The 26464-nt window shown below is 41.0% G+C and overlaps 1 protein-coding gene across 23 annotated transcripts in view; it reads left to right on the plus strand.

The window, feature by feature from the left end:
* Positions 1-26464, plus strand: part of NUMB (NUMB endocytic adaptor protein) — a 205041-nt gene that overhangs the window by 91585 nt on the left and 86992 nt on the right. For 12 of the 23 annotated variants that reach the window (XM_063644205.1, XM_063644214.1, XM_063644200.1 and 9 more), the window contains one exon: positions 21371-21511. In XM_063644205.1, coding sequence (XP_063500275.1) covers positions 21386-21511 — 126 coding nt within the window. In that variant the 5' untranslated portion in view covers positions 21371-21385. Of the gene's footprint in view, positions 1-6993; positions 7079-21370; positions 21512-26464 lie in introns of all 23 variants that reach the window. The other 11 variants (XM_055288892.2, XM_063644220.1, XM_055288896.2 and 8 more) reach the window with 1 other exon arrangement.

A 26464-nucleotide genomic window follows, 5' to 3' on the forward strand; every position in this document is an offset into this window, starting at 1 on the left:
TAGGGTTGGCACCAACTGGAAAATTGGGCAGCTATTCTTCTTTGCCAGTGACTTTCAAGCCTAAATAAGATATACAAAAGGAAGCTTTCGGCCAGGCGCAGTAGCTCACACCTGTAATCCCAGTGCTTTAAAAAGGCCAAGGTGGGAGGACTGCTTGAGGCCAGGAGTTTGAGACCAACCTGGACAACATGGTAGAGAAAAAATTCTCTACGAACATTTTTTTAAAAAATTAGCTGAGTGGCTGGGCGTGGTGGCTCACGCCTGTAATCCCAGCACTTTGGGAGGCCAAGGTGGGCGGATCACCTGAGGTCAGGAGTTTGAGACCAGCGTGACCAACAATGGTGAAACCCCGTATCTACTGAAAATACAAAAATTAGCCGGGCGTGGTGGTGCATGCTTGTAATCCCAGCCACTAGGGAAGCTGAGGTTGGAGAATCACTTGAACCTGGGAGGTGGAAGTTGCAGTGAGCTGAGATCACACCATTGTACTCCAGCCTGGACAACAAGAGCAAAATTCCATCTCAAAAAAAAAAAATTAGCTAAGCATGGTGGTGTGTACCTGTAGTTCTAGCTACTTGGGAGGCTGAAGTGGGAAGATCTATTGAGCCCAAGGAGTTTGAGGTTACAGTGAGCTGTGATCCTGCCACTGCACTGCATCCTAGGTGACAGAGTAAGACCCTGTCTTTAAAAAAAAAAAAAAAAAAAAAAACTTTCCTTTCTCAGTGAGACCTAACTCAAACATTCTGATACTGCAAATTATGTTTCTTCCTCCTGACCCTGATATTTCTAAACTCCTTTACCTTGTTCAAAATTTTTCTACAGCTTTAAGCTTTTATGACTAGCTATATAATTTACTTATGTTTATTGTTTGTCTCCCACACAACTAGAATGTAAGTCCCATGACGGATTTGTTCACTGAAGTATCCTAAGCACCAAGAACAGTGCCTGGCAAGCATAGACACTCAATAAATATTTGTGAGTTGAATGAACAAAATCTGAGGCTAAAGCCCAATATATTATACTAGTAAAAGCATAGCAGCTTTAATTGAAGACAGGGCAGGGACTTATAGTTCTACCTACTGGGTCCTGCCCTTGCACCTTGTGGCATCACTACAAGGAGCACAGTTTGAAGCTACCTTACAAGTAATGATCTATGAGGTTGCTGGCATAGGGTTCACCCATTTCATTTTATCCCTTCTTTCCATATTACCCAAAGACAGTAATTCCTGGGAAACAGCTGGGCCTGGGTGGGGTGGTGGTAGATGCTTGCAGTGGCTATGGAAAGGTTCATTTTTTATGGGAAATATACTTCCTAAATTATAAAGCTCTATTCCAATGTCAGTGAGAGAGAGAATCCTGGTTACAATTTTTATGACATCAGTTGAGAATGTCATACTAATGTTTTATAAAAAACAAAATAAGAAAAAATCAATAAGGATAGGGATAAAACCCTAAAAGTATAAACAGAATCAGATGAACCTAACTGTATTTCAGCTCCACTTAAAGATAAGTAAAATGGTATATTCTTAAACTCAAGATAAACAGAAATATAAACAATAATGAATATGTAAACAATGATGAATTATGCAATATAATGAATGAAATATAATGAAATGAATATAACATATATTGAAGATATATAATACAATGAATATAATGAAATGAATATTGAAATATAAACAATAGTGAATCCTAGTTTCTAGGCTTTTCTTTTGTAGTGGTATGAATTAGCAATTTTGAAACTGTTTTTTGTCTGTTCTAGGACTGAACAAATCAGTAAGTGTATTGAGGATAATGGGAGTCAAGTTTTTTCATTGTTGGAGAAAGGAGTTTTATATATGGAAAAGAGAAATGGCTGGAATGAACCCTATGATGTTGGATTTGAATTGGAAGTTATGATTTTTAATATCTATTCTTATCTATGTAATATATTATTAATCTTATTTAAATATTAAATATCTATATAAATATAGATAAATACACATATATGTATATTTTCATATAGATATACATATATAGGCACATATATGTGTATGCATATACACTGACATATACATTTTTATATATAATACATATATTTATATTCGAGCTTTGTTTGCTAAGAGGACCTAGACGCAATTACTTTGCCTCTTTTTTTTTGAGATGAGTATTGCTCTGTCGCCCAGGCTGTAGTGCAGTGGCATGATCTTGGCTCACTGCACCCTCCACCTCCCAGGTTCAAGTGATTCTCCTGCCTCAGCTTCCCAAGTAGTTCAGATTATAGGCTCCTGCCACCATGCCTGGCTAAATTTTGTATTTTTAGTGGAAACATGGTTTTCACTATGTTGGCCAGGCTGGTCTTCAACTCCTGACCTCAAGTGATCCTCCCACCCCTGCCTCCCAAAGTACTGGGATTACAGACGTCAGCCACCGAGCCTGGCGACTTCTCGTCTTTCTTAACCCATTTGTGCTGCTGTAACAGAATACCTGAGACTGGGTAATTTATAAACACAATTTTATTTTCTCACAGTTTTGGTGGCCGGAAAGTCCAAGATCAAGGTACTGGCAGGTCCAGTTGTCTGTTCCGGAGAAGAGGAACACAGTGTCTTCACATGGCCAAAAAGTGGAAAAGCAAGCTAGCTGAAACTGCACGAAGCCTTAATCCCATTCAGGAGGGAGTAGCCCTCCTGGCCTAATCACTCCTTAAGGGCCCCACCTCTTAGTACTGTCACATTGGTAACACTTGAATTTTGGGGGGGACCTATTCAAGTCATAACACCCTGTAACAATTAACACACATAACTAAGAACATATTTCAGTATGGACTGTAGACATATATTAAGTTATTTTTTGAGATGGAGTCTCACTCTTTCTCCAGGCTGGAGTGCAGTGGCGCAATCTCGGCTCACTGCAAGCTCCACCTCCTGGGTTTAAGCGATTCCTCTGCCTCAACCTCCAAAGTAGCTGGGATCACAGGCACACACCACCACGCTAATTTTTTGTATTTTAGTAGAGAAGGGGTTTCACCATGTTGGCCAGGATGATCTTGATCTCCTGACCTCGTGATCCACCCGCCTCGGTCTCCCAAAGTGCTGAGATTACAGGTGTGAGCCACCGAGCCCAGCTGTTATGTAGTAACTTTAACATTGGTACTGATTTGCTTAGCTATATTATGGTTCTCTAAGCAAATATTCTTGTTCCTAGGAGACTATACAAAAATATTTAGGACTAAAATAGTGTATAGTGTGTTTGCAGTTGACTGTCATATGGTTCAGAAAAAAATGTATGAGATGGACCTGATGCGGGCTCACGCCTGTAATCCCAGCACTTTGGGAGGCCGAGATGGGAGTCCAGGAGTTCAGGATCAGCCTGGGCAACATAGTGAGACCCCATCTCAAGAAAAAATGAACAAGAAAGAGAATGATAAAGCAAATCAGATGAAATGTAAATAATTGATGATCTTTGCAAATTTTCTTTAAATTTGAAATTATATAAAGTTAAAAATTTACCTAAAATTTTTTCATATATCTTAGTTGTAATCCAACTTGACTTCATTTATAGAATTCACAGAAATGACAAAAAATTATTTAAAGAAAGTAAAGTAGCAAAGGAAATGCTGATCATGCAGAAAAATTTCAAATTGTTGGCATACAGAGAAGAACTTGATTTTTTTGTTTGTTGTTCTGTCATTGCATAGTAACCTGAGCACCTCATGTTCTATATTTATTTGCTTTAAATATTTTTAAAATAGGTAGTTCAAAGATTTCCTAAACATTTCTTATTTATTAAGTTTTCTTAGGAAGGGGCACTTTGTAAAAATTAGATGGCCTTTGTTGCAGACAGTTGTACCCTTTTATATTGGTGTTAATCCATTAATCCTACTCATGTGGGCAGAGCCCTCATGGTCTAATTATCTCTTAATGGTCCGCCCCCCCACTGCCATTACAATAACAATAGATTTCAACATGAGTTTTTGGAAGAGACAAACGTTCAAATCATAGCAAACTGCAAGCACAAGAGTATGGATGAATTTCATAGACAATATTGAGTGAAAGAAACCAAACAACAAAAGGATAATATTGTGTGATTCTTTTTAATAAAATTCAATATAGGCAAAACACATCATGATGTTAGAAGTTAATTAAGATAGTGGTATCTTTGGTAAGGGAACAGGAAGTGACTGGAAGCAGGAACATAGAGGAGCTTCTAGGGTGCTACTAATGTTCTGTTTTTGATCTGGATTCTAATTATGTGTGTTTCTTTGTGAAAAGTAATTGAGCTCTACACTTTGTATGCTTCTTTCTACATACGTTATACCTTAATAAACTATTTTTAAAAGGATTTTTGTATCATATGTAAATCTGTTACTAAGGACACTTTTAAGTGTATTTTTCATAAAATGCATTTGTTAAGTTCCTCTTTTGGAGGTGGGAAGAGATGTGGACAAAAAATTAGGCTTCCTTTTATTGGTCAGCTCTATGTAACTCATTTCACATCCCTTTGTGTCTTACTGCCGTAATTCTTAGAGTTAATTTTTGTGTCCAGTTATACTTGTTCACTTTATAAAGTATTAATAAGTGAATGAGTGAATAGTCTTATTTTAAGTCTGTTTTTTAATTTTTCAAATTTCTTAGTGTAAAATTCGAAGTACAGTATTTGAAGGTAAATGGCAATTGAAGATATGGCTATTATTGTCAGATTCCTTTTTGAAAATGTTCTAGGGCCAGGCGCGGTGGCTCACGCCTGTAATCCCAACACTTTGGGAGGCTGAGGTGGGTGAATCACGAGGTCAGGAGTTCGAGACCAGCCTGGCCAACATGGTGAAACCCCGTCTCTACTAAAAATACAAAAAATTAGCAGGGTGTGGTGGCCAGCACCTGTAATCCCAGCTACTCAGGAGGCTGAGGCAGGAGACTCCCTTGAACCCAGGAAGCGAAGGTTACAGTGAGCTGAGATCATGCCACTGCACTCTAACCTGGGCGACAGTGTGAGACACCATCTCAAAAAAAAAAAAAAAAAAAGAAAGAAAATGTTCTATTAGATTAATTTAGTACATTTTTATTAGCCACCTTCCATTTTAGTGACACCCGAGAGGCAATATATACCTCCATACTAACAGAAGGAAAACTTTTTAGTTTAAGTTGTTTTTATATTCAGAAGTTAGAGTTGTTGGAATTCCACTTTTCAAATGCTGCAGTTTCCATGAAGTCTTTTCTTGTTTTTTCTCTCAAGTCAGTGATCTTATCCCCCTCTTAAGGTATGTTGCAATTTGTGCCTCTCTTAAAGCATTTGCAGTATTTTGTCATACAGGCTTTTAATATTCCTTTTCTTGATTATGAGAACCTAGAGCTTAGAGATTATGTCAGTAATTTTCTGTACTCCTCTTAATACTGAGTATTGTGACTGTGTTACACACAGTAGGTTCTCTATCAATAGTTTATCCCAATTGCTGTGTTTCTTTTCTTTTTTTTTTTTTTTTTTTTTTGGAGACAGTCTTGCTCTTGTTGCCCAGGCTGGAGTGCAATGGCGCGATCTCAGCTCACTGCAACGTCCGCCTCCCAGGTTCAAGTGATTCTCCTGCTTCAGCCTCCCGAGTAGCTGGGATTGATTACAGTCACCTGTCACCATGCCTGGCTAATTTTTTGTATTTTTAGTAGAGACAAGGTTTCGCTATGTTGGCCAGGCTGGTCTCAAACTCCTGACCTCAGGCGATCCACCTGCCTCGGCCTCCCAAAGTGCTGGGATTAACAGGTGTGAGCCACTGTGCCCGGCCTGAATTGCCATGTTTCTACCTTGAATACCATTTCATTGTTTAATTTTGCTTGTGTAATTTTCTTTGTAAATCAAGTATTTAATATATAGCTGAACAGATAACTCTGTGACCACTTTCCATTTTTGAAAGCCAAATCCCAGTTCTGTAACTGTCATTCCACAATATTTATCCTCTTGCCAGCCACATATTTTCTTGGGGACAGAAATAAATATGCAGAACAAATTCGAAGCCAAGTTTGTTTGTTTGTTTTTTTAAACACTTTGCAGAAACTACTGTTTGCTACAAGAAAATAAATGGAATTTTTTGTTTAAGTTCATGTGAAAATGGAAATAAATATAGGACTGTGGGATTAAACATGGAGATTCTCTAGAGTGTTTTGAGAAGTTTCCCTTACATTCCAGTGATCTCTGGAGTTCATTTTCCCTACAACGTTGACAATATGTATGTCTCTTTCTGTTTATTTCTTGTAAATATTCCTTCCTATCAGTACCACATGAATCCATCCTTTTTTTTTTTGAAACAAGGTCTCACTCTGTTGTCCAGGCTGGAGTGCAGTGGCGTGATCACAGCTTGCTGCAGCCTTGACCTCCCAGGCTCAAACTATCCTTCTGTCTCAGCCTCGGGAGTAGTTGGGACCACCATACCTGGCTAATTTTTAAGGTTTTTTGTAGAGGCGAGGTTTCCCTATGTTGCCCAGCTTGGTCTTGAACTCCTGGGCTCAAGTGATTCTCCTGCCAAGGCCTCCCAAAGTGCTGGGATTACAGGCATCGGCCGCTGTGCCTGGCCCAAATTGATACTTCTTGACACAGCTCTTCCTGTTTTGGGCCCCTTGAATACTAATTACTGGTCTTACCAGAGATATGTGTAGAATGGGATTTGTGGGAGTTGCTCTCAATAAATAACAGTATCCTATTTGTCTCATTATATATACAGTCTTTTGTTTCAAAGATCGAGTAATTTACCTGTAGATATTTGAGTTTTATATAGGGGAATTATTTGTCATGTATTAGAGAAAATTGTGATTCTGCATTAGTGTGTGGATCTTATAGTTGCTGGAGTAACTTGGAGTGATCATCTTCAGTATATCATTATAATAAAGTCTTGTTTTATGGGGAAAATTGGGACTTTCTCTTTATTTTGTGTATATGTGTTTTGTTTGGAGTTACTATGTCAGTGCAGTGCAGCAATAATTATGTTACTAACAACAATTTTGTGAGATGTTTATTATTTTCATTTTACAGATGAGGAAACTGAGGCTTGGTGAAGTTACGAAACTTGTCCAAAATCACACAACTTGTAAAGGGCACAGCCAAGATTCAGAGCCAGGTCTGTCCAACTTCAAAACTCTTAATCATAACCATGAGTCTGAAATAGCTGTGAAGTATCAACGTGTGATAAGTTGTGTTAGTGTTAATATTGCTTAACTGTTGTTTAACAATTACTGGTAATATTTTTAATGCTGAGTTTTTTTGTCCTTTTTAATAATTTCACATATCTTTTCAATATTGTGAAAAGCAGTATAAATGGTATTTAAGGGTCTAGTCTCTGGAGACAGACTACTTGGGTATGAATCCTTTAGCTGCTTCATTTACTAGTTGTGTGACATTGGGAAAGTTACCTAACTTTTCCATACATCAGTTTTCCTATCTGTAAAATTGTGATGGTAATATTATCCACCTGATAGCGTTATTGTAAAGATTGAATGATTTAATACATATAAAGCATTTACAACAATGCCTGGCACACAGTAAGCATTCAGTGAATGGCAGTGATTAGTGTTATCATCTCCTAGCAACCAGTAAAGAAAATTATCATAATATCTAATTCTGTATTAGGAAATTTGGATAAAGCAATGTTTAGGCAGCAATGTAGGATATGACAAAACTTACATAAACCAAAATTAAACTTAAATAAGTTAGATCTAATGAATATCATTCATTCGATCCAATTCAGGTCTATTGTAAAGCAAATTGGGCAACTGCTTATAGATCTTACATGTACAAGAGCCTTACATATGTAAGGGCCATACATAGGTCCACTAGAAGTACCCATTGAGCCTAACATGGTCATTCCATTATGAATGTGTTTTGTCTGCTTTCACCTTCAGAATGCAATTTGTATTTAGAATAAATGTTCACATTTTCAGGTAGCTTTTAAGGAGATGGTGTTTTGGCAGCCTTGACAGAAAATTACCAAGAACCAAAACCTCATGTATTACATAAAATGTTGGCAACGTTTTATCACTTGCAGGAGTGCTTATTAGAACTTTCACTATGGTGAATGTGCACACTGAATGACCTTTGAACCAGTGGGACCACAGCACATTCAACTAGAACTCAGCCATGAACTGATCATGTATTCTTTTCTCGTACTTGTTTATTGTAGCTGTCAGAATCCTAAAGTGCTGTATTAACTATTACTACAATTTCATTAAAGTAAGATATCTATGATTATTTACTAACAGTAAGTTTATATCTGTTGCATAAATATCCATGAATGGGAGATAATTTGAGCAAAATTATACAAAAATTCAAAAGCTATTTAAAGAATGGGACCTGCCTTGTATGAACCCCAGAGCTCTGTAGCTTTATTTTTTTTAATTTTTAATTTTTTTCTTATAGAGACAGAGTCTTGCTGTGTTGCCCAGGCTGGTCTGAAACTCTTAGGCTCGAGCAATCCTTCCACGTCAGCCTCCCAAAATGCTGGTGTTACCACCATGCCCAGCCTATAGCTTTTATTCTGCACATACATTTAATTTATTTCCTTCTTTTATGGTATTGAGACTTACTATCCTTGATCATAGAGTATCTTTTTGGTTATTTAGATATTTAAAATATTTTTCAGTAAATTCTCTTTCTCTTTTTTCCATAAAGAAAAATAAGATGGCCAGGCATGATGGCTCACGCCTGTAATCCCAGCACTTTGGGAGGCTGAGATGAGCAGATCACTTGAGGCCAGGAGTTCAAAATCAGCCTAGCCAACATGGTGAAAACCCATCTCTACTAAAAAATACAAAAATTAGCCGGGTATAGTGGCACACGCCTGTAATCCCAGCTACTTAGCAGGCTGAGGCACAAGAATTGCTTGCATCTGGGAGGTGGAGGTTGCAGTGAACCGAGATCACGCCACTGCGCTCCAGCCTGGGTGACACAGCGAGACTGTCTTAAAGAAAAAAGAAGAGACCTTATTTCTTGTTACTGTTGTGAATGGCATATTTTTCCTCTTTGTTTTCTTTGCATTTTCTGTTTTGTTTCTTTCCTATGCTTTATTTCTTTCTCTTGCCTTAACTATGCTATTTAGGACTTTCAGTACAGTATTCAGTGCAAGTGTTAATAGTAGGCATTCCTTCGCTTGAGCCCAGGAGTTTGAGATCAGTCTGGGCAACATAGCAAGATCTTATCTCTAAAAAAAATAAACAAAAACTAGGCAGGTGTAGAGGTACAACATACCTGTAGTCCCAGCTATTCAGGAGGCTGAAGTGGAAGGATTGCTTAAGCCCAGAAGGTTGAGACTGCAGTGAGCCATGATCGTGCCACTGCACTATAGCCCGGACAACAGAGCAAGACCCTGTCTAAAAAAAAAATAGTGGGCATTCTTATGTTGCACTTAATTTTTTAAAGGAAGTACTTATTTTGTTGCACTATTATGACTAAGGTTTGCTATATATATGTATGTGTATTTATTTTTTTTTTTTTAAATTTTTATTTATTTGAGACAGGGTCTCGCTCTGTCACCCAGGCTGGAGTGCAGTGGTGCAATCTCAGCCCACTGCAACCTCAGCTTCCCAGGCTCAAGTGATCTTCCCACCTCAACCTCCTGCGTAGCTGGGACTATAGGCGGGCATCACCATGCCTGGCTAATTTTTGTACTTTTAGTAGAGGTGGGGTTTCACCATGTTGGCCATGGGCTCGAACTCCTGACCTCAGGTTATCCGCCCACCTCAGCATGGTGGCATAGGCTTGAGCCACCATGCCCGGCCTGCTATATATTTTTGATAGAAACTTTTTCTAGGTTAAAGGCATTTCTCTTCCTAGTAGGCCAAGATATTTTTGTGTGAAGAATGAGTACTGAATTTTATCAAATATGTTTTCAGCATTTATAAGATGATCACATAGTTTTCCTCCTTTAATCTGTTAATGTGGTGAATGACATTTATAATGTTGAATTGCTGAAATAAACCCAACTCTGTCATGATGGACTTTTTAGAAAAAAATATACAGTTGGATTTAGTTTATTAATTTGTTTTGTTTTGTTTTTAAGAGATGGGATCTTGTTCTGTCACCCAGTCCGGTGCAGTGGTATGATCTTAGCTCACTGTAACTTTGAACTCCTGGGCTCAAGTGTTCATTGCACATCAGCCTTCTTAATAGCTGTTACTACAGGGGTGCACCATCATGCCTGTCGACTTTTAAAATTTTTTGTAGACATGAGGTCTTGCTATGTTGCCCAAGCTGGACTTGAACTCCTGGGCTTAAGCAGTCCTCCCACCTCAGCCTCCCAAAGTGTTGGGATTACAAGCATGAGCCACTGCACCTGGACTGTTAAGATTTTTGCATCTATGTTCATTCACAGGTGAAATTGGCCCATAATTTTAATTTCTTGTCCTTATTTGGTTTTGGTATCCAGGTTATGCCAGCCTCAAATAATGAGTTAGAAACTATTTTTTTTCCCCTGAAAAGATTTATGTAAGACTGGAATGATCTTTTTATGAAAGTTTTGTTGAACTTCTGTTCAACTGTCTGGGCATGGTATTTTTGGGGGTGATGGGTTTAATATTTTGCCAGGGAGGTATGCAGCATTCTAAGTGGTTTCATTTAGGATTGTGTTTCTAGTTAGGTCAGTTTTTAGAGAGTGTCTTTTTGTAGGAATTGAACCATTTCGTCTGAGCTTTTTTTTTTTCTTTTTCTTTTTGAGACAAGGTCTCTGTTGTCCAGGCTGGAGTGCAGTGGTATGATCTGGCTCACTGCAACCTCCACCTCTCAGGCTCAAGTGATTCTCCTGTATCGGCCTCCTGAGTACCTGGGACTACAGGCACACACCAATGTGCCTGACTGATTTTTTTGTATTTTTCATAGAGATGGGGTTTTGCCACGTAGGCCAGACTGGTCTCAAACTCCTGACCTCAGGTGATCCACCGGCCTCAGCCATCCAAAGTGTTGGGATTACAGGCGTGAGCCACTGCACCCAGCTTTATTTATTTTAAATTTTTCTTTTTTTAGTAGAGACAGGGCCTCATCATGTTGCCCAGGCTGGTATCGAACTCCTAGACTCAAACAATCCTCCTGCCTCAGCCTCCCAAAGTACTGGGATTACAGGTATGAGCCACTGCACCCAGCCCATGATCACTCTTTGCAGTGGCCTTTTCTCCAGTTTTTGATAACAAATTTTAATGAGTAACCAATATTCTACGTCATTGAGACTTGCCGAGGTTCTTAGAAGGCTGATTTTCTATTAATAGTGGAGTGATAGGCCAGGTGCAGTAGCTCACACCTGTAATCCCAGCACTTTGGGAGGTCGAGGCATGTGGGTCACTTGACCCCAGGAGTTTAAAACCAGCCTGGGTGACGTGTGGCTAAAACCCTGTCTCTACAAAAAATAGCTGGGCATGGTGGTGCGCACCTGTAGTCCTAGCTACTCGGGAGGCTGAAGTGGGAGCATCACCTAGTCTGGGAGGTCATAACTGAAGTGAGCCATGATCACACCACTGTACTCCAGCCTGGGTGACAAGAGTGAGATGCTGTCTCAAAGAAACAAAATTAGATGATAATTTTCTTTTTCTTTCACCTTCTGTTTCTCCTCCTCCCCCTTTTCCTCCTTCTCTTTTCCCTCTTTCTCTCACACTTCAACATCTCTGGAACTGGCAGTTGTCTCCCACTGGGATACATCTTACTTTTGTGATATTTCACAGTAAATGAACAATTCTTAACAAACAAGTTTGGCAGCATTTTTTTTTTTTAAGACAAGGTCTCACTCTGTCACCTAGGCTGGAGTGCAGTGGTAAGATAATGGCTCACTGTAGCCTCTTCCTCCTTGGCTAAAGTGATCCTCCCACCCCAGCCCCCCAAGTAGCTGGGACCACAGGCACACAGCACCATGCCTAGCTAGTTTTTGTATTTTTTGTAAAGATGGGATTTTGCCATGTTGTCCAGGCTGGTCTCGAATTTGTGGGCTCAAGCATTCCACCCACCTCGGCTTCCTAAAGTGTGGGGATTATAGGCATGAGCCAGCGCACCTGGCCTCCATTTTTTCTTTTTCAGGGGAACATAAAATAGTGGTGCATCTTATAATCAGCAGTTTATTCGTTTTGAGGAAATACATGTTTTTACATAGATAGCATGACTTTTCATCCTACCCCATTCCCTGTTTGAAATGCCCCTTTTTCTGTCTCTTTCATTGTGTTCTTGTATCATTCAAGACCGTGAGGTCTTGATAAAGTTATTTTAAAATAAAAAATTTTCCATCCTGGCTCTTCTAGTACCTAGCACAATACTTTGTTGGATACAGAATATTATTTAATTAACAATTGATGGGAGCTGAATGATCAGAACTTATGAACACAAAGAAGGAAACAACAGACACAGGGGTCTACTTGAGTGGGGAGGGTGGGAGGAGGGAGAGGAGCAGAAAAGATAACTATTGGGTACTGGGCTTAATACCTGGGTGTTGAAATAATATGTGCAACAAACCCCCATGACACATGTTTACCTATGTAACAAACCTTCACATGTACCCCCAAACTGAAAATAAAAGTTTAAAAAAAAAAGAAATTCTGAAACATCAAAAAAAATCAAAGGAAGAATCTATGTATAATTATAGCACAGGCTTTGACATATTTATATTAGTGAACAATTATTTAGCTTCTTGGTCAAAGGAGAATACTTAACATTTACATCAGTTAAGATTATTTTGGATAGAAAGAACAGAAGCCAATGCTTTCTACCTTTAGCAAGTTAGGTAACTTATTGAATGGATGCTGAAGCATCTGATGATCAAGGAAGAGCTGAAGCAATGAAACAAAGTAATTAGAAACTATAGGCCATGTGCAGTGGTTCACACCTATAATCCCAGCACTTTTGGAAGCTGAGGCGGGCAGGTTGCTTGAGCTCAGGAGTTCAAAACCAGCCTCGGTAACATGGCAAAACCCCATCTCTACAAAAAAAACACAACAATTAGCTGGGTGTGGTGACATGCGCCTATAGTTCCAGCTACTTGGGAGGCTGAGATGGGAGGATCGCTTGAGCCCGGGAGGTTGAGGCTGCAGTGAGTGAGATTCTGCTGCTGCACTCCAGCCTGGGTGACAGAGTGAGACCCTGTCTCCAAATAAAATAAAATAAAATAAAAGATAAGATAGACCCTGTCTCCAGATAAAATAAGAAAATAAATTGTGAAGGAAATGAAAAGAGTATTATACTAAGGAATTATAGAGGGTGGTATTTAGAAAGTAGAAAAAGACATCAACATTTAGGTTGAGAGTTAAGAATGAGTGGGAGACAAATGTACTGGTGAAGGGTCTGGGAGAAGAGTATTTCAGGGAGAAGGAAACAACAGGCCTAGAGTGAGAATGAGCTTGCAGTTAACTGAAAGGGTCATAAAGAGTTAGCTGGGAAGAATGCCATTTGGGAAGGCAAGAGAGACATGCAGGGGGCATACCTTTTTTTTGTTTTGTTTTGAGATGGAGTCTCGCTTTGTCACCCAGGATGGAGTGCAATGGTGCAACCTCGGCTCACTGCAACTTCCGCCTCCCGGGTTCAAGTGATACTCCTGCCTCAGCCTCCCGAGTAGCTGGGATTATAGGTGCCCGCCACCACACTTGGCTAATTTTTTTGTGTTTTTAGTAGAGACAGGGTTTCACCCTATTGGCCAGGCAGGTCTCGAACTCCTGACCCCAGGTGATCTGCCTGCCTCGGCCTCCCAAATTGTTGGGATTGCAGGCATGAGCCACCGTGCCCAGCCGGGGCCATACCTTTATATGCTAACATGTACCGTGTATTTGTGATGTTCTGATACTATTGTAAGCACCACTTCTTGAGCAGTGTGAATTATTATGCCGTACTGACTCACTGAATAGTGAGAGTTTGGATTTTCTTTGAAGATACACTGGAAAGCCATGGAACTATTAAGCAGTGCCATGATCCATTTTACATTTTTAAAGATTACGGTGGCTAATTTGTACATAGTTGATGAGAGATGGACAAGAGAGGACATAGAAATAAATACTAGTGACTTATACTAGTCTAGGTAAGAGGCAAAGTTGTCTTGGACTATGGGTGGTGGAGATTAAGTGCAGTGGTCAGTTTTGAGATATATTTTAGAAGTCTTTTGTTGATGGCTTGGATAAGGGAAGAGTCAGGGGTGAGGGAAAAGGAGAGGAGCAAGACAAGAGAGGACTAAAGAATTGAAGAGATAATGTGTAGATATTTTGCCAAGTTATTTGTCAGTAAAGGGAAGCAGAGCTGTTTTTAACAGCTTATTTCTTATTTCTGTAATTTTTTCAGTGGCATTTTTTTCTCTCTCCTACCCCATTCCCTCCACCACCTCCCCATTCTTGGAATCAAATATATTTTTATTCTAGTCTCTCTCTCCAGATTCCAGCACCTTTTTCTCATCCCACACTTGACAGATGCAGGAGGAAAGCTAGTGTAAAAAGTAGGCTAGCATCCTCAGCAATTCTGCCCTTTTTCATCAAGATGTTCCTTGCTAAATCAATCCTTGCTATATCAAAGCAAAATTATTTTGTTTTATAAGTAAAGGTTTAATTCTTAAAGTAATATTATTCTAATGAAGTCAGTCTGTATATATGTGTATTGTGGAGTTTGGGGTGATAGCTATATGTATTTTTATCTCTAAAGTTTTAACGTGCTTTATTATTATTACTATTTTGAGGCAGATTCTTGCTCTGCCACCCAGGCTGGAGTGCAGTGGCACAATCTCGGCTCACTGCAGCCTCTGCCTCCTGGGTTCAAGTGATTCTCGTGCCTCAGCTTCCTGAGTAGCTGGAATTACAGGCTAGTGATAATTATTCATTAAGAAATAGTAAGCAAGATATCATAATTATGTGTTTTCATTTTTCCAAATTCATTTTTTAAAAAAGAAAGTGACAAGATACTTAGACCCTAAACTGGCTGACACTTTCAGTCTTTTCTCTTACTGGGCAACAGAATGGTGCAACAATAAATAGCTGCCCAAAGAGCAAATAAACTTGTACTAGATCTATTTAGACAGAGGTTGGATGTCCTCTTTTTTTTTTTTTTTTTTTTGAGACGGAGTCTCACTCTGTCACCCAGGCTGGAGTGCAGTGGCGCGATCTCAGCTCACTGCAAGCTCTGCCTCCTGGGCACGCCATTCTCCTGCCTCAGACTCCCGAGTAGCTGGGACTACAGGCGCCCGCCACCACGCCTGGCTAATTTTTTGTATTTTTAGTAGAGACGGGGTTTCACCATGTTAACCAGGATGGTCTCGATCTCCTGACCTTGTGATCCACCCACCTCGGCCTCCCAAAGTGCTGGGATTACAGGCGTGAGCCACCGCGCCCGGCCTGGATGTCCTCTTTTAATGGAAGTTGTCAGTGGTTCCTTTGTCAATGGGAGGTTGGACTATTACACCTTCAGTCTCTTCCAACATTGATGATTCTCTGGTCTTGTATGTTGAGACTTTTCCTACCTAGTGACATAGCTTCTACTGTGATGGGCGTCTGTTTTATTTTTCAATTCTTCAAATTTATAGTATGCTATATATGACAGGCAGTGTGTTACGATGCATGGGTATATTTAAACAAGATACACTCAACCATTAAGGAAATAGGAAATTACTATAAGGTTGATGCGTACAATAATAGAAGTAAGAAAAAGGTGTTAATCCTAATTATATGAAGTGGAAGGACCTAACCAAGCCAGGTAGGGGCTTGTCAAAAAAAAAAAAAAAAAAAAAGGTCTAGCTTCCCTGAAGAGGTTAACTCCTGAGCTGACTCTTTAAAGATGAGTAGACTTTAACCAGACATGCACAGGTAATGGTATTTCTTTCTAGGCAGAGGGAGAAACATATACAGAGGCTCTGAAAGAGGGCATACTTTGTTTGGAGAACTGTAAGTAGTTTAGGGTAGCTGGAGGTTAGCATGTGAATGGGGACTGTTGAGAGAAGCCAGATGAAGAAGGATTGTGTTTGCCATGCATTTGGACTTTGTCTTGAAGGTGGTGTGAAGCAATTGAAGGGTTTTAAACAGAGTGGATACATGGTCAGATTTGTGTTTTAGAACATATTGGGATGGAGCTCTGTTAGAGGCAAAGAGACTAAAATAGTTGAGTATCACTTATACTTGAGTATTTTGGTCTCTTTGCCTCTAACAGAGCTCCATCCCAGTATGTCTCTAAATTGTTTAAAGCAATAATTTAAAGAAAAATGTCTCAGGATAGTAGGACTGGAATAGTTAGGGAGAGGGATGAATTCAAGAGCTACTAAGGAGGTAAAATCAGTCCGGGTAAAATCAGGCCAGAGAAAGGCTCAGTGCAGGCATGATTTTCAGGTGTCTGGCTTGGCCAAGTAGGTAGGTGAGTAGTTGTCTTTGCAAAGGCAAAGAAATTAAGAAGAAAGGAATCATAACAGGGTTTTTTTGTTCGTTTTTTTGGTGAGTTTTGTTTTTTTTTTTTTTTTTTTTTTGGCCTCCGCATAATTTGGAGAGTGCCAACTTGAGTAAGGATATAGGTTTTTCATTTTCTTATATTTGTATTTGTGTATGTTTTTGTTTTTTATGTTTATTTATTTATTTATTTTATTTTTTTTATTAATTTTTTTGCACACAAAAACAAACATTTTCTAAAAATACATACAAACAAAAAGATGCGTATCAAACATATTAGGAAGGTTGCACATGGGAAGTCGGGGAATAGAAATGGGGGGTGGGAGTTAAAATAAATGAGAGAGGGACTTTATATGGATCAGTGATAATAACTCAATCCTCTATTTGACAAAGAAGAGGGAGAAGGAAGAGGAAGAAAAAGAAAGTGGGATAAAGGATCAGAAAGGGAGGAAAATAGAAAAAATTAGAGTATGACTCCAGGGTAGACCTGTTTTGTTGTCACTGAGTTGGTTGGTTGGTTTGTCTGTTGTATTTTTCATGTTTCGCCAAGTTGGCCAGACTGGTCTCGAACTCCTAGCCCGAAGTGATCAACCCGCCTCGCCCCCCAGAGTGCCGGGACCACAGGCGTGAGCCACCACGTCCAGCCCCCACATTGCTTCTGGCCTCCGTGGTAGACCTCCCAGACGGGGTGGCCAGGCAGAGACTCTCCTCACTTCTTCCCAGACGATAGGTGGCCAGGCAGAGACGCTCCTCACTTCTTCCCAGACGATAGGTGGCCGGGCAGAGGCGCTCCTCACTTCCCAGATGGGGCGGCCGGGCAGAGGCGCTCCTCACTTCCCAGACGATGGGTGGCCGGGCAGAGGCGCTCCTCACTTCCTCCCGGACGGGGCGGCCGGGCAGAGGCGCTCCTCACTTCCTCCCGGACGGGGCGGCCGGGCAGAGGCGCTCCTCACTTCCTCCCGGACGGGGCGGCCGGGCAGAGGCGCTCCTCACTTCCTCCCGGACGGGGCGGCCGGGCAGAGGCGCTCCTCACCTCCCAGACGATGGGTGGCCGGGCAGAGGCGCTCCTCACTTCCCAGACGATGGGTGGCCGGGCAGAGGCGCTCCTCACTTCCCAGACGATGGGTGGCCGGGCAGAGGCGCTCCTCACTTCTTCCCGGACGGGGTGGCCAGGCAGAGGCGCTCCTCACTTCCTCCCGGATGGGGCGGCCGGGCAGAGGCGCTCCTCACCTCCCAGACGATGGGTGGCCGGGCAGAGGCGCTCCTCACTTCCCAGACGATGGGTGGCCGGGCAGAGGCGCTCCTCACTTCCCAGACGATGGGTGGCCAGGCAGAGGCGCTCCTCACTTCCCAGACGGGGCGGCCGAGCAGAGGCGCTCCTCACTTCCCAGACGGTGGGTGGCCGGGCAGAGGCGCTCCTCACTTCCCAGACGGGGTGGCCGGGCAGAGGCGCTCCTCACTTCCCAGACGATGGGTGGCCGGGCAGAGACGCTCCCCACCTCCCAGACGGGGCGGCGGCCGGGCAGGGGCTGCAATCCCAGCACCCTGGTAGGCCAAGGCAGGTGGCTGGGAGGCGGAGGCTGCCGCGAGGCCAGACCACGCCACCGCACTCCAGCCTGGGTAACACCGAGCACCGGGTGAGCGAGACCCCGTCTGCAGTCCCAGTACCTCGGGAGGCTGAGGCGGGCAGAGCACTCGGCGTCAGGAGCTGGCGACCAGCGTGGCCAAGATGGCGAACGCGTGCCTGCAGCCAAAGGAGAAAAAGCAGGCAGCGGTGGCGCGGGCAGTCCTAGGCCGTCCGGGCAGCAGGGAGCCGAGTAGATTGCAGCCTGGGCCACAGAAGAAAAGAAAGAAAGAAAGAGAGAGAGGGAGGGAGGGAGGGAGGAAGGAAGGAAGGAAGGAAGGAAGGAAGGAAAGGCAAGGCTGTTTATTTATTTATGTACTTAATTTTTTTTTGAGACATAGTCTTGCTCTGTTGCGGAGGGAGGGAGGAAGGAAGGAAGGAAGGAAGGAAGGAAGGAAGGAAAGGCAAGGCTGTTTATTTATTTATGTACTTAATTTTTTTTTGAGACATAGTCTTGCTCTGTTGCCCAGGCTGGAGTGCAGTGGCACAATCTTGGCCTACTGCAACCTCCGCCTCCCAGGTTCAAGTGATTCTTCTGCCTCAGCCTCCTGAGTAGCTGGAATTACAGGGGCGTGCCAATCACGCCCAACTAATTTTTGTATTTTTTGTAGAGACAGGGTTTTACCATGTTGGCCATGCTGGTCTCAAATTCAAATTCCTGACCTCGTGATCCACCTGCCTTGGGCTCCCAAAGTGCTGGGATTACACACGTGAGCCACTGTGCCCAGCCCATGTATGTTTTTAAAATGTGATATAAAAGAGTATAACAGGATGTATTTCCTTTCTTTCTTTTTTTTTTTTTCCTTGACAGAGTTTCTCTCTTTCACCTAGGCTGGAGTGAAGTGGTGCGATCTTGGCTCACTGCAATCTCTGCCCCCCAGGTTCAAGTGATTCTCCTGCCTCAGCCTCCCGAGTAGCTGGGATTACAGGTGCATGCCACCACGCCTGGCTAATTTTTGTATTTTTAGTAGAGATGGGGTTTCACCATGTTGGCCAGGCTGGTCTCTAACTCTTGACCTCAGGTGATCCACCTGCCTCAGCCTCCCAAAGTGCTAGGATTACAGGCGTGAGCCACCGTGCCTGGCAACAGAATGTATTTTCAAGGAAGGTTATGGAATTCTTTTTGGAAGTGTTGTATATTAAGGTAGACCTTCATTTAGGTAGTTTAGCAATGAGTGATCTGCTTAAATTCATTTTTAGAAAATCCAGAGGTTTTTACATTGCCAGTCTTCTGTCAGAATTTTTACCTTTTAAGATATATGGTAAGATTGGCTTGTTTGTGCAAACTAGCTAATTTGTTGATAGTTCTGCTGTGGCATTATGGATTTTAAAATACAAAATGACTTTCCTCAGAATGAAAACTTTGATTTTCAAGTCTTTCATTGGTGACATGTGGGAATTGATGTTCAATCTATTGCTATTTAACACTCCTGACAGAAAGGACGGCTCCTTTGTATAGCTTTGTCACATCACTTTCTTGAGTTTAGATCACTTTTAGGCTGGTTGAGGTGCTTACATCCTTCATGAAAAGAATGAGACATGCTTCTTAATAGAAAATTGGAGGTATTAGTGTAAGATTTTGAGATTTTACTCTGCAAGGGGGTACTTATTATGTTTATTTGTTGTTTTTTTGAATGTTCTATTATTTCTTATCAGTTAGGTCTCCTGTCTCTGTAGTTTTGTGATTTCTACTGCACCTTTGACAGCATTCAAGAAGTAACTCTTCCAGTAACACAATAAAGAACTGACCATAACACTTTTTTTTTCTTTTGAGATGGAGTCTTGCCCTGTCACCCAGGTTGGAGTGCAGTGGCGCGATCTCGGCTCACTGCAACCTCTGCCTTCCAGGTTCAAGCAATTCTCCTGTCTCAGCCTCCCGAGTAGCTGAGATTACAGACATGCACCACCATGCCTGACTATTTTTTGTATTTTTAGTAGAGACAGGGTTTCGCTATGTTAGCCAGGCTGGTCTCCAACTCCTAACCTCAAGTGATCCACCTGCCTCGGCCTCCCAAAGTGCTGGGATTACAGGGGTGAGCCACCACGCCAGGCAACACTTTTTAGTTACAGAGTTAATAATGAACCTTGTACCTTTGTCATTTTTTTTTTACGTTGCTATAATGATTATCGATATGGAAAGGCATTCTGATGTCATACCACTTGCAAGAAATTCTTCTGGCCGGGTATGGTGGCTCACGCCTGTAATTCCAGCACTTAGAGAGGCCAAGGCGGGAGGATTGCCTTCACTCACGAGTTTCAGACCAGCCTGAGCAACATAGCGAGACCTTATCTCTATTTAAAAGAAAAAAAAAAAAAGCCAGGTGTGGTGGCACATGTCTCTGTAGTCCCAGCTACTTGGGAGACTGAGGTGGGACTATTGCTTGAGCCAGGGAGATAAAGGTTGCAATGAGCTGTGATCATGCCACTACACTCCAACCTTAGTGACAGAGTGAGACTGTCTGAAAAAAAATGTTTTTTTTCTGTAGATTTAGTCCTAGTAGCACATTTGTTTTCTTTAAGTGTGCTTATTTATTTATTTACTTATTTTTGAGACACAGACTCACTCTGTCGCCCAGGCTGTGTGATCTCGGCTCACTGCAACCTCCACCTCTTGAGTTCAAGTGATTCTCCTGCCTCAGCCTCCTGAGTAGCTGGGATTACAGGTGTGTGCCACCACACCTGGCTAATTTTTGTAGTTTTAGTAGAGACAGGGTTTTGCCATGTTGGCCAGGCTGGTCTTGAACTCCTGACTTCAAGTGATCTGCCAACCTCAGCCTCCCAAAGTGTTGGGATTATAGGCATGAGCCATTGCGCCTGGCTTTAAGTGTGTTTAAAGAAAACTTTATTTTATTCTTCATGACATCTTTTATAAAAACATGATTGTAATCCCTGCTTTGCTTAGTGTTTTCTAATAATGAGCCAAAAAGATTCCTAAATTTTGGTGTTTCAGAATGATTTTTTTTCTTAATAACTATAAAAGTTTTTAGAAACTGTTAGCAGTCTATAATTTGGTCTACATGTACAAATTTCCATTTTCGGGTGTTGGAATGAATTTGAGAGGTAGATGGGTAGGGAGAATTTCTCATTGATTTGTTATAACTAGAGTTCTTGAAAATTCTTATGATAATATGTCTTTAAATCCTACTAGAAGTTATTGTTGTTCTTACAAGGACTAGTATTGTAGTTGTCTTTTCGAAAGTAAAATGATTTGCTTGTTTGAACTTAGTGTTACTCTAAGAGGAAGTGTTCTAATCATTCATTTTCCCTTTACACTGTGCTTACATAATAATTATATATTGCTTAGGTAAAAGCCAAAACCTTTAATTTTGGACATCAGATTTTTGGTTAGTATGGTAATCCAAAGTTTAAATATGTAAGAAGGTAATATTTCTTTTAAATATTTTTTTTCCTCTGTCTTCAGGCTGTAAAAATTAAAATGAACAAACTACGGCAAAGTTTTAGGAGAAAGAAGGATGTTTATGTTCCAGAGGCCAGTCGTCCACATCAGTGGCAGACAGATGAAGAAGGCGTTCGCACTGGAAAATGTAGCTTCCCAGTTAAGGTAAGAGCTTATGTTTCTGTAAGTCTGTATGTGGAAAAGAACTGACAATCTAGTGTATGTGAAATCTCATTAATAAGGACAATTAAGAGAACCCTCCAAAAAACAAATCCCTTCACACTCTGCTTCAATGATAGAACTAAATGAGAAAGAAAGGAAAATAATGAGAAAGAAAACAAGATAGATTTTAATTAGGGAGTTTTCTTTTTATATTTAAATATGAATTTCTCTATATAATGTGGAGTCAGTACAAATATTCTGATAAGAATACTAATCCTGAAATACCTAAAGACCCTAAATTATCAGGACTCAGATTTTCAGTGGAATATGCTTACTAACTGGTGAAGCTGAGGGAGTGGAAGTCAGCTCTTAAATATAAGGCTTGTGTATTTCAGAAATCCTTAAATGAGAAGAGTTAAATCAAAGGGAGTTTTCCTTAATGGTACAGAGGTCATTTAAACTAATGCCTTCATTTGTAAAATCAGAAAGTGGAAACTCACAGAGGTTAAGAACATAGTGAAGATCTTGAGAAGGCAGTGATGTACAGGTGCTTTTCTTTGTGTTGCCTGAGACAGGTCATATTTTAGTGAAATGAAAGAAATACGTATGTTATTTACTATTTAGTAAAAAGAAGCAATATATTATGTAATCACAGCATGAGATGTATTAAATGTGGGGACAAAAAAAATAGAACTAGACCAAATGCCAAATGTTAATATCTTAAAGGAAAAATTGTAGTTTGATATAAAATGTTAATTTTTTTCTCTATTTACTATTTACTATATATTCCTTTTTTTTTTTTTTTTTTTTGAGACAGAGTCTCTCTCCATAGCACAGGCTGGAGTGGAGTGGCATGATCTCAACTCACTGCAACCTCCACCTCCTGGGTTCAAGCGATTCTCCTGCCTATGCCTCCTGAGTAGCTGGGACTACGGGTGTGCCCCACCACGCCCGGCTAATTTTTGTATTTTTAGTAGAGATGGGGTTTTTCACCATGTTGGCCAGGCTGGCCTTGAACTCCTGACTTCAGGCGATCCTCCCGCCTCAGCTCCCAAAGTACTGGGATTACAGGCCTGAGCCACTGCACCCAGCCTATTTCCTATATATTCTTTTTCTTTTTTTTTTTTTTTTTTTTTTTTTTGAGATGGAGTCTTGCTGTGTCGCCCAGGCTGGAGTGCAGTGGCGCCATCTCAGCTCACTGCAACCTCCGCCTCCTGGGTTCAAATGATTCTCCTGTCTCAGCCTCCCGAGTATCTGGGACTACAGGTGTGCACCACCACGCCCAGCTAATTTTTTTGTATTTTTACTAGAGACAGGGTTTCACCACATTGACCAGGCTGGTCTTGAACTCCTTACCTCAAGTGATCTGCCTGCTTCAGCTTCCCAAAGTGCTGGGATTACAGACATGAGCCACAACACCCAGCCTCTATATTCTTATAAGTGTAAATATTCTTATGATTTCTTCCTTCTTTTTACTGCCTCAGTACCACTGATTGAAATATGGGCTAAAGCTTCAGAAGGGAAAAAAAAATCTTCCATATGACAGGAAAAGTGATTCTTAAATATACAGGTTAGAGAAATACACGGCTTTTTGAATACACTAATTTTTCCACAGTCTTTTAATAACTGGGAGTTTCCTAATCACTTAGCTTTGTTTACTTAACTCATTTGCTGAAACTTTTTATAGAAATAGTAAATATTTTAATTTTACATGTTTAATATGACATTAAATTATGAGAAAAATCCTACTTTTCTTACATAAAAATGAACACTTTTTTTTCTGTATTATCTCCCCCACCATACAGTTGGCTTACTTTGGCTATGTTAGTTGAGTATTACATATATAGAAGGAGGCACATTGGTTGCTTGGAGTATAAATTACAACCTCTTAGGGAGGCAGTTCGGAAATATCTATTAAGATTTTATTCATTCATTTTATTTATTTTTTATTTTGAGATGGAGTCTTGCTCTGTTGCAAAGGGTGGAGTGACGAGATCTTGGCTCACTGCAACCTCCGCCTCCTGGGTTCAAACGATTCTCCTGCCTCAGCCTCCCGAGTAGCTGGGATTACAGGCATGCACCACCATGCCTGGCTAATTTTTGTATTTTTAGTAGAGACAGGGTTTTGCCATGTTGACCAGGCTGGTCTCAAACTCCTGACCTCAGGTGATATACCCACCTTGGCCTCCCAAAGTGCTGGGATTACAGGCCTGAGCCACCATGCCTGGCCTGTATTAAGATTTTAAATGCACTTTTCATTTGACCAGCAATTTTACATTTAAGAATTGCATCTAAGTACGTTTATAGATATATTGGCATAAGTGGTCATCCTAAGATTTGCAATATCAAAAATTTGGAAACAACTTAAATTCCCACCATTCTGGAATTGGTTAAAGAAACTGTGACAGGCCAGGCACGGTGGCTCACACCTGTAATCCCAGCACTTTGGGATGCCGAGGCGGGCGGATCACCTGAGGTCGGGAGTTCGAGACCACCCTGACCAAAACATGGAGAAATCCCTTCTCTACTAAAAATACAAAAAAATTAGCTGGGCATGGTAGTGCTTGCCTGTAATCCCAGCTACTTGGGAAGCTGAGGCAGGAGAATCGCTTGAACCCGGGAGGTGGAGGTGGCAGTGAGCCGAGATTGCGCCATTGCACTCCAGCCTGGGCAACAAGAGTGAGACTCTGTCTCAAAAAAAAAAAAGAAAAAAAGAAAAAAAAAGAAACTGTGACATCCATTAAGTTGAATTCTTTGCAGTTATTTTTTTAAAGTAAGGTAGATCTATATTATATATTTAATAAATATTTTTTGAACATCTGTCATATGCCAGGTGTATGCTAGGTGGTAAGCAAAAAAGACATAGTTTTTGTTCTTGTGGAGTTTACAGTCTTCTTGTGAGGGAAACAGACTTTAATTAGATATTTGCATTAACAATATATTATTACAGGGCAGGCGCAGTGGCTCATGCCTGTAATCCCAGTACTTTGGGAGGCCAGGGCGGGCGGATCACGAGGTCAGGAGATCGAGACCATCCTGGCTAACACAGTGAAACTCCGTCTCTACTAAAAATGCAAAAAAAAAAAAAAAAATTAGCTGGGCGTGGTAGCGGGTGCCTGTAATCCCAGCTACTTGGGAGGCTGAGGCAGGAGAATTGTGTGAACCAGGGAGGAGAAGCTTGCAGTAAGCCAAGATTGCGCCACTGCACTCCAGCCTGGGCGACAGAGAGAGACTCTGTCTCAACAAAAAAAAAAAAAAAAAAAAAAAAAAAAAATATATATATATATATATATATATATATATATATATATATATATAATTACAACCTGAGGTAAATACTTTTAAGAAAGGAAATCTGGTTCTGTAAGAACATGTAAGAAAAAAAACTTGATCCTAGACTATAGGATCAGAGTAAGGCTTCTCTGCGAAAGTAAAGTTTGACCTGATATTTGAAGACTGAGTGGGAATGAATTAGATGAAAAGGTGAATAGAGCATTAGAAAATTATGGAAAGCATGTATGTGTAGGCACTGGGTGACAAGAGGAAAGAATGATAAAGGAAAACTGTAATGCAGAAAGTTGTATGAGATGACCATGTAGGAAAGCAGGGCAGGGCTTTGTATCCATACTAAGGATTTTGGACATGGGAAGCCATTAAATCGTGTGTTCTTTTCATTATTAAGGTAGAGTACATATAACATAAAATTAATCCTTGTAAGCATTTTATTTTATTTTTAATTTATTTTATTTTATTTATTTTAATTTTATTTTTTGAGACAGAGTCTTGCTCTGTCGCCCAGGCTGGAATGCAGTGGCGCCATCTCGGCTCACTGCAAGCTCCGCCTCCTGGGTTCAAGCCATTCTCCTGCCTCAGCCTCCCAAGTAGCTGGGACTACAGGCCCCTGCCACCATACCTGGCTAATTTTTTGTATTTTTAGTAGAGACGGGGGTTTCACCGTGTTAGCCAGGATGGTCTTGATCTCCTGACCTCATGATCCATCCATCTCAGCCTCCCAAAGTGCTGGGATTACAGGCATGAGCCACCGCACCTGGCCCCTTGTAAGCATTTTTAAGAGTACAGTTCAACGGTATTAAGTATACTCATATTGGTGTGCAGTTATCACCACCAGTCATCTCCAGAACTTTTTCATCTTCCCAAACTCTGTAAATGGTTTTTTTCAAGCAAGAATGTGGTATCACAAAAGCATTTTGTGTGTTAAGTATCTTATTTTATTTAATTTATTTATTTATTTATTTATGAGCTGGAGTCTTGCTCTGTTGCCAGGCTGGAGTGCAGTGGCGCGATCTCAGCTCGCTGCAACTTCTGCTCACTGCAACCTCCGCCTCTAGGGTTCAAATGATGCTCCTGCCTTAGCCTCCCGAGTAGCTAGGACTATAGGCAAGTGCCCCCATGCCCAGCTAATTTTTGTATTTTTAGTAGAGACAGGGTTTCACCATGTTGGCCAGGATGGTCTCTATCTCTTGACCTTGTGATCCGCCCGCCTCAGTCTTCCAAAGTCCTGGGATTGCAGGCATGAGCCACCGTGCCCGGCCATCTTATTTATTTCTAAAATGTATGTATTTATAGATTTAGGAGGTATAAGTGCAGATTCCTTACATGCATGTATTGCATAGTGGTGAAGTCTGGGCTTTTAGTGTACCTGTCACCCAAATAGTGGACATTGTATTCAACTGGTAATTTTTCAATCCTCAGCCAACTCCAACCCTGAAAAGCACTTTGAAAAAATGACTTTGGCTGCAGTGTAGTTTGGAAGTAGCCCATGCTAGATACAAGGAGCCTAGCAAAATATTATCACAGTAATTCAAAGGAGAGATAATGATAGGTTAGACTAGGGTGGTGACTGTGAAGATGAAGAGAAATGAAATAAATTGATCGATAATTAAGAGGTAAAGTTAGGCTGTGCATGGTGGCTCACACCTGTAATCCCAACACTTT

This window comes from Symphalangus syndactylus, chromosome 8 (genome assembly GCF_028878055.3).
Source record: "Symphalangus syndactylus isolate Jambi chromosome 8, NHGRI_mSymSyn1-v2.1_pri, whole genome shotgun sequence".
Taxonomy (NCBI): Eukaryota; Metazoa; Chordata; class Mammalia; order Primates; family Hylobatidae; genus Symphalangus; species Symphalangus syndactylus.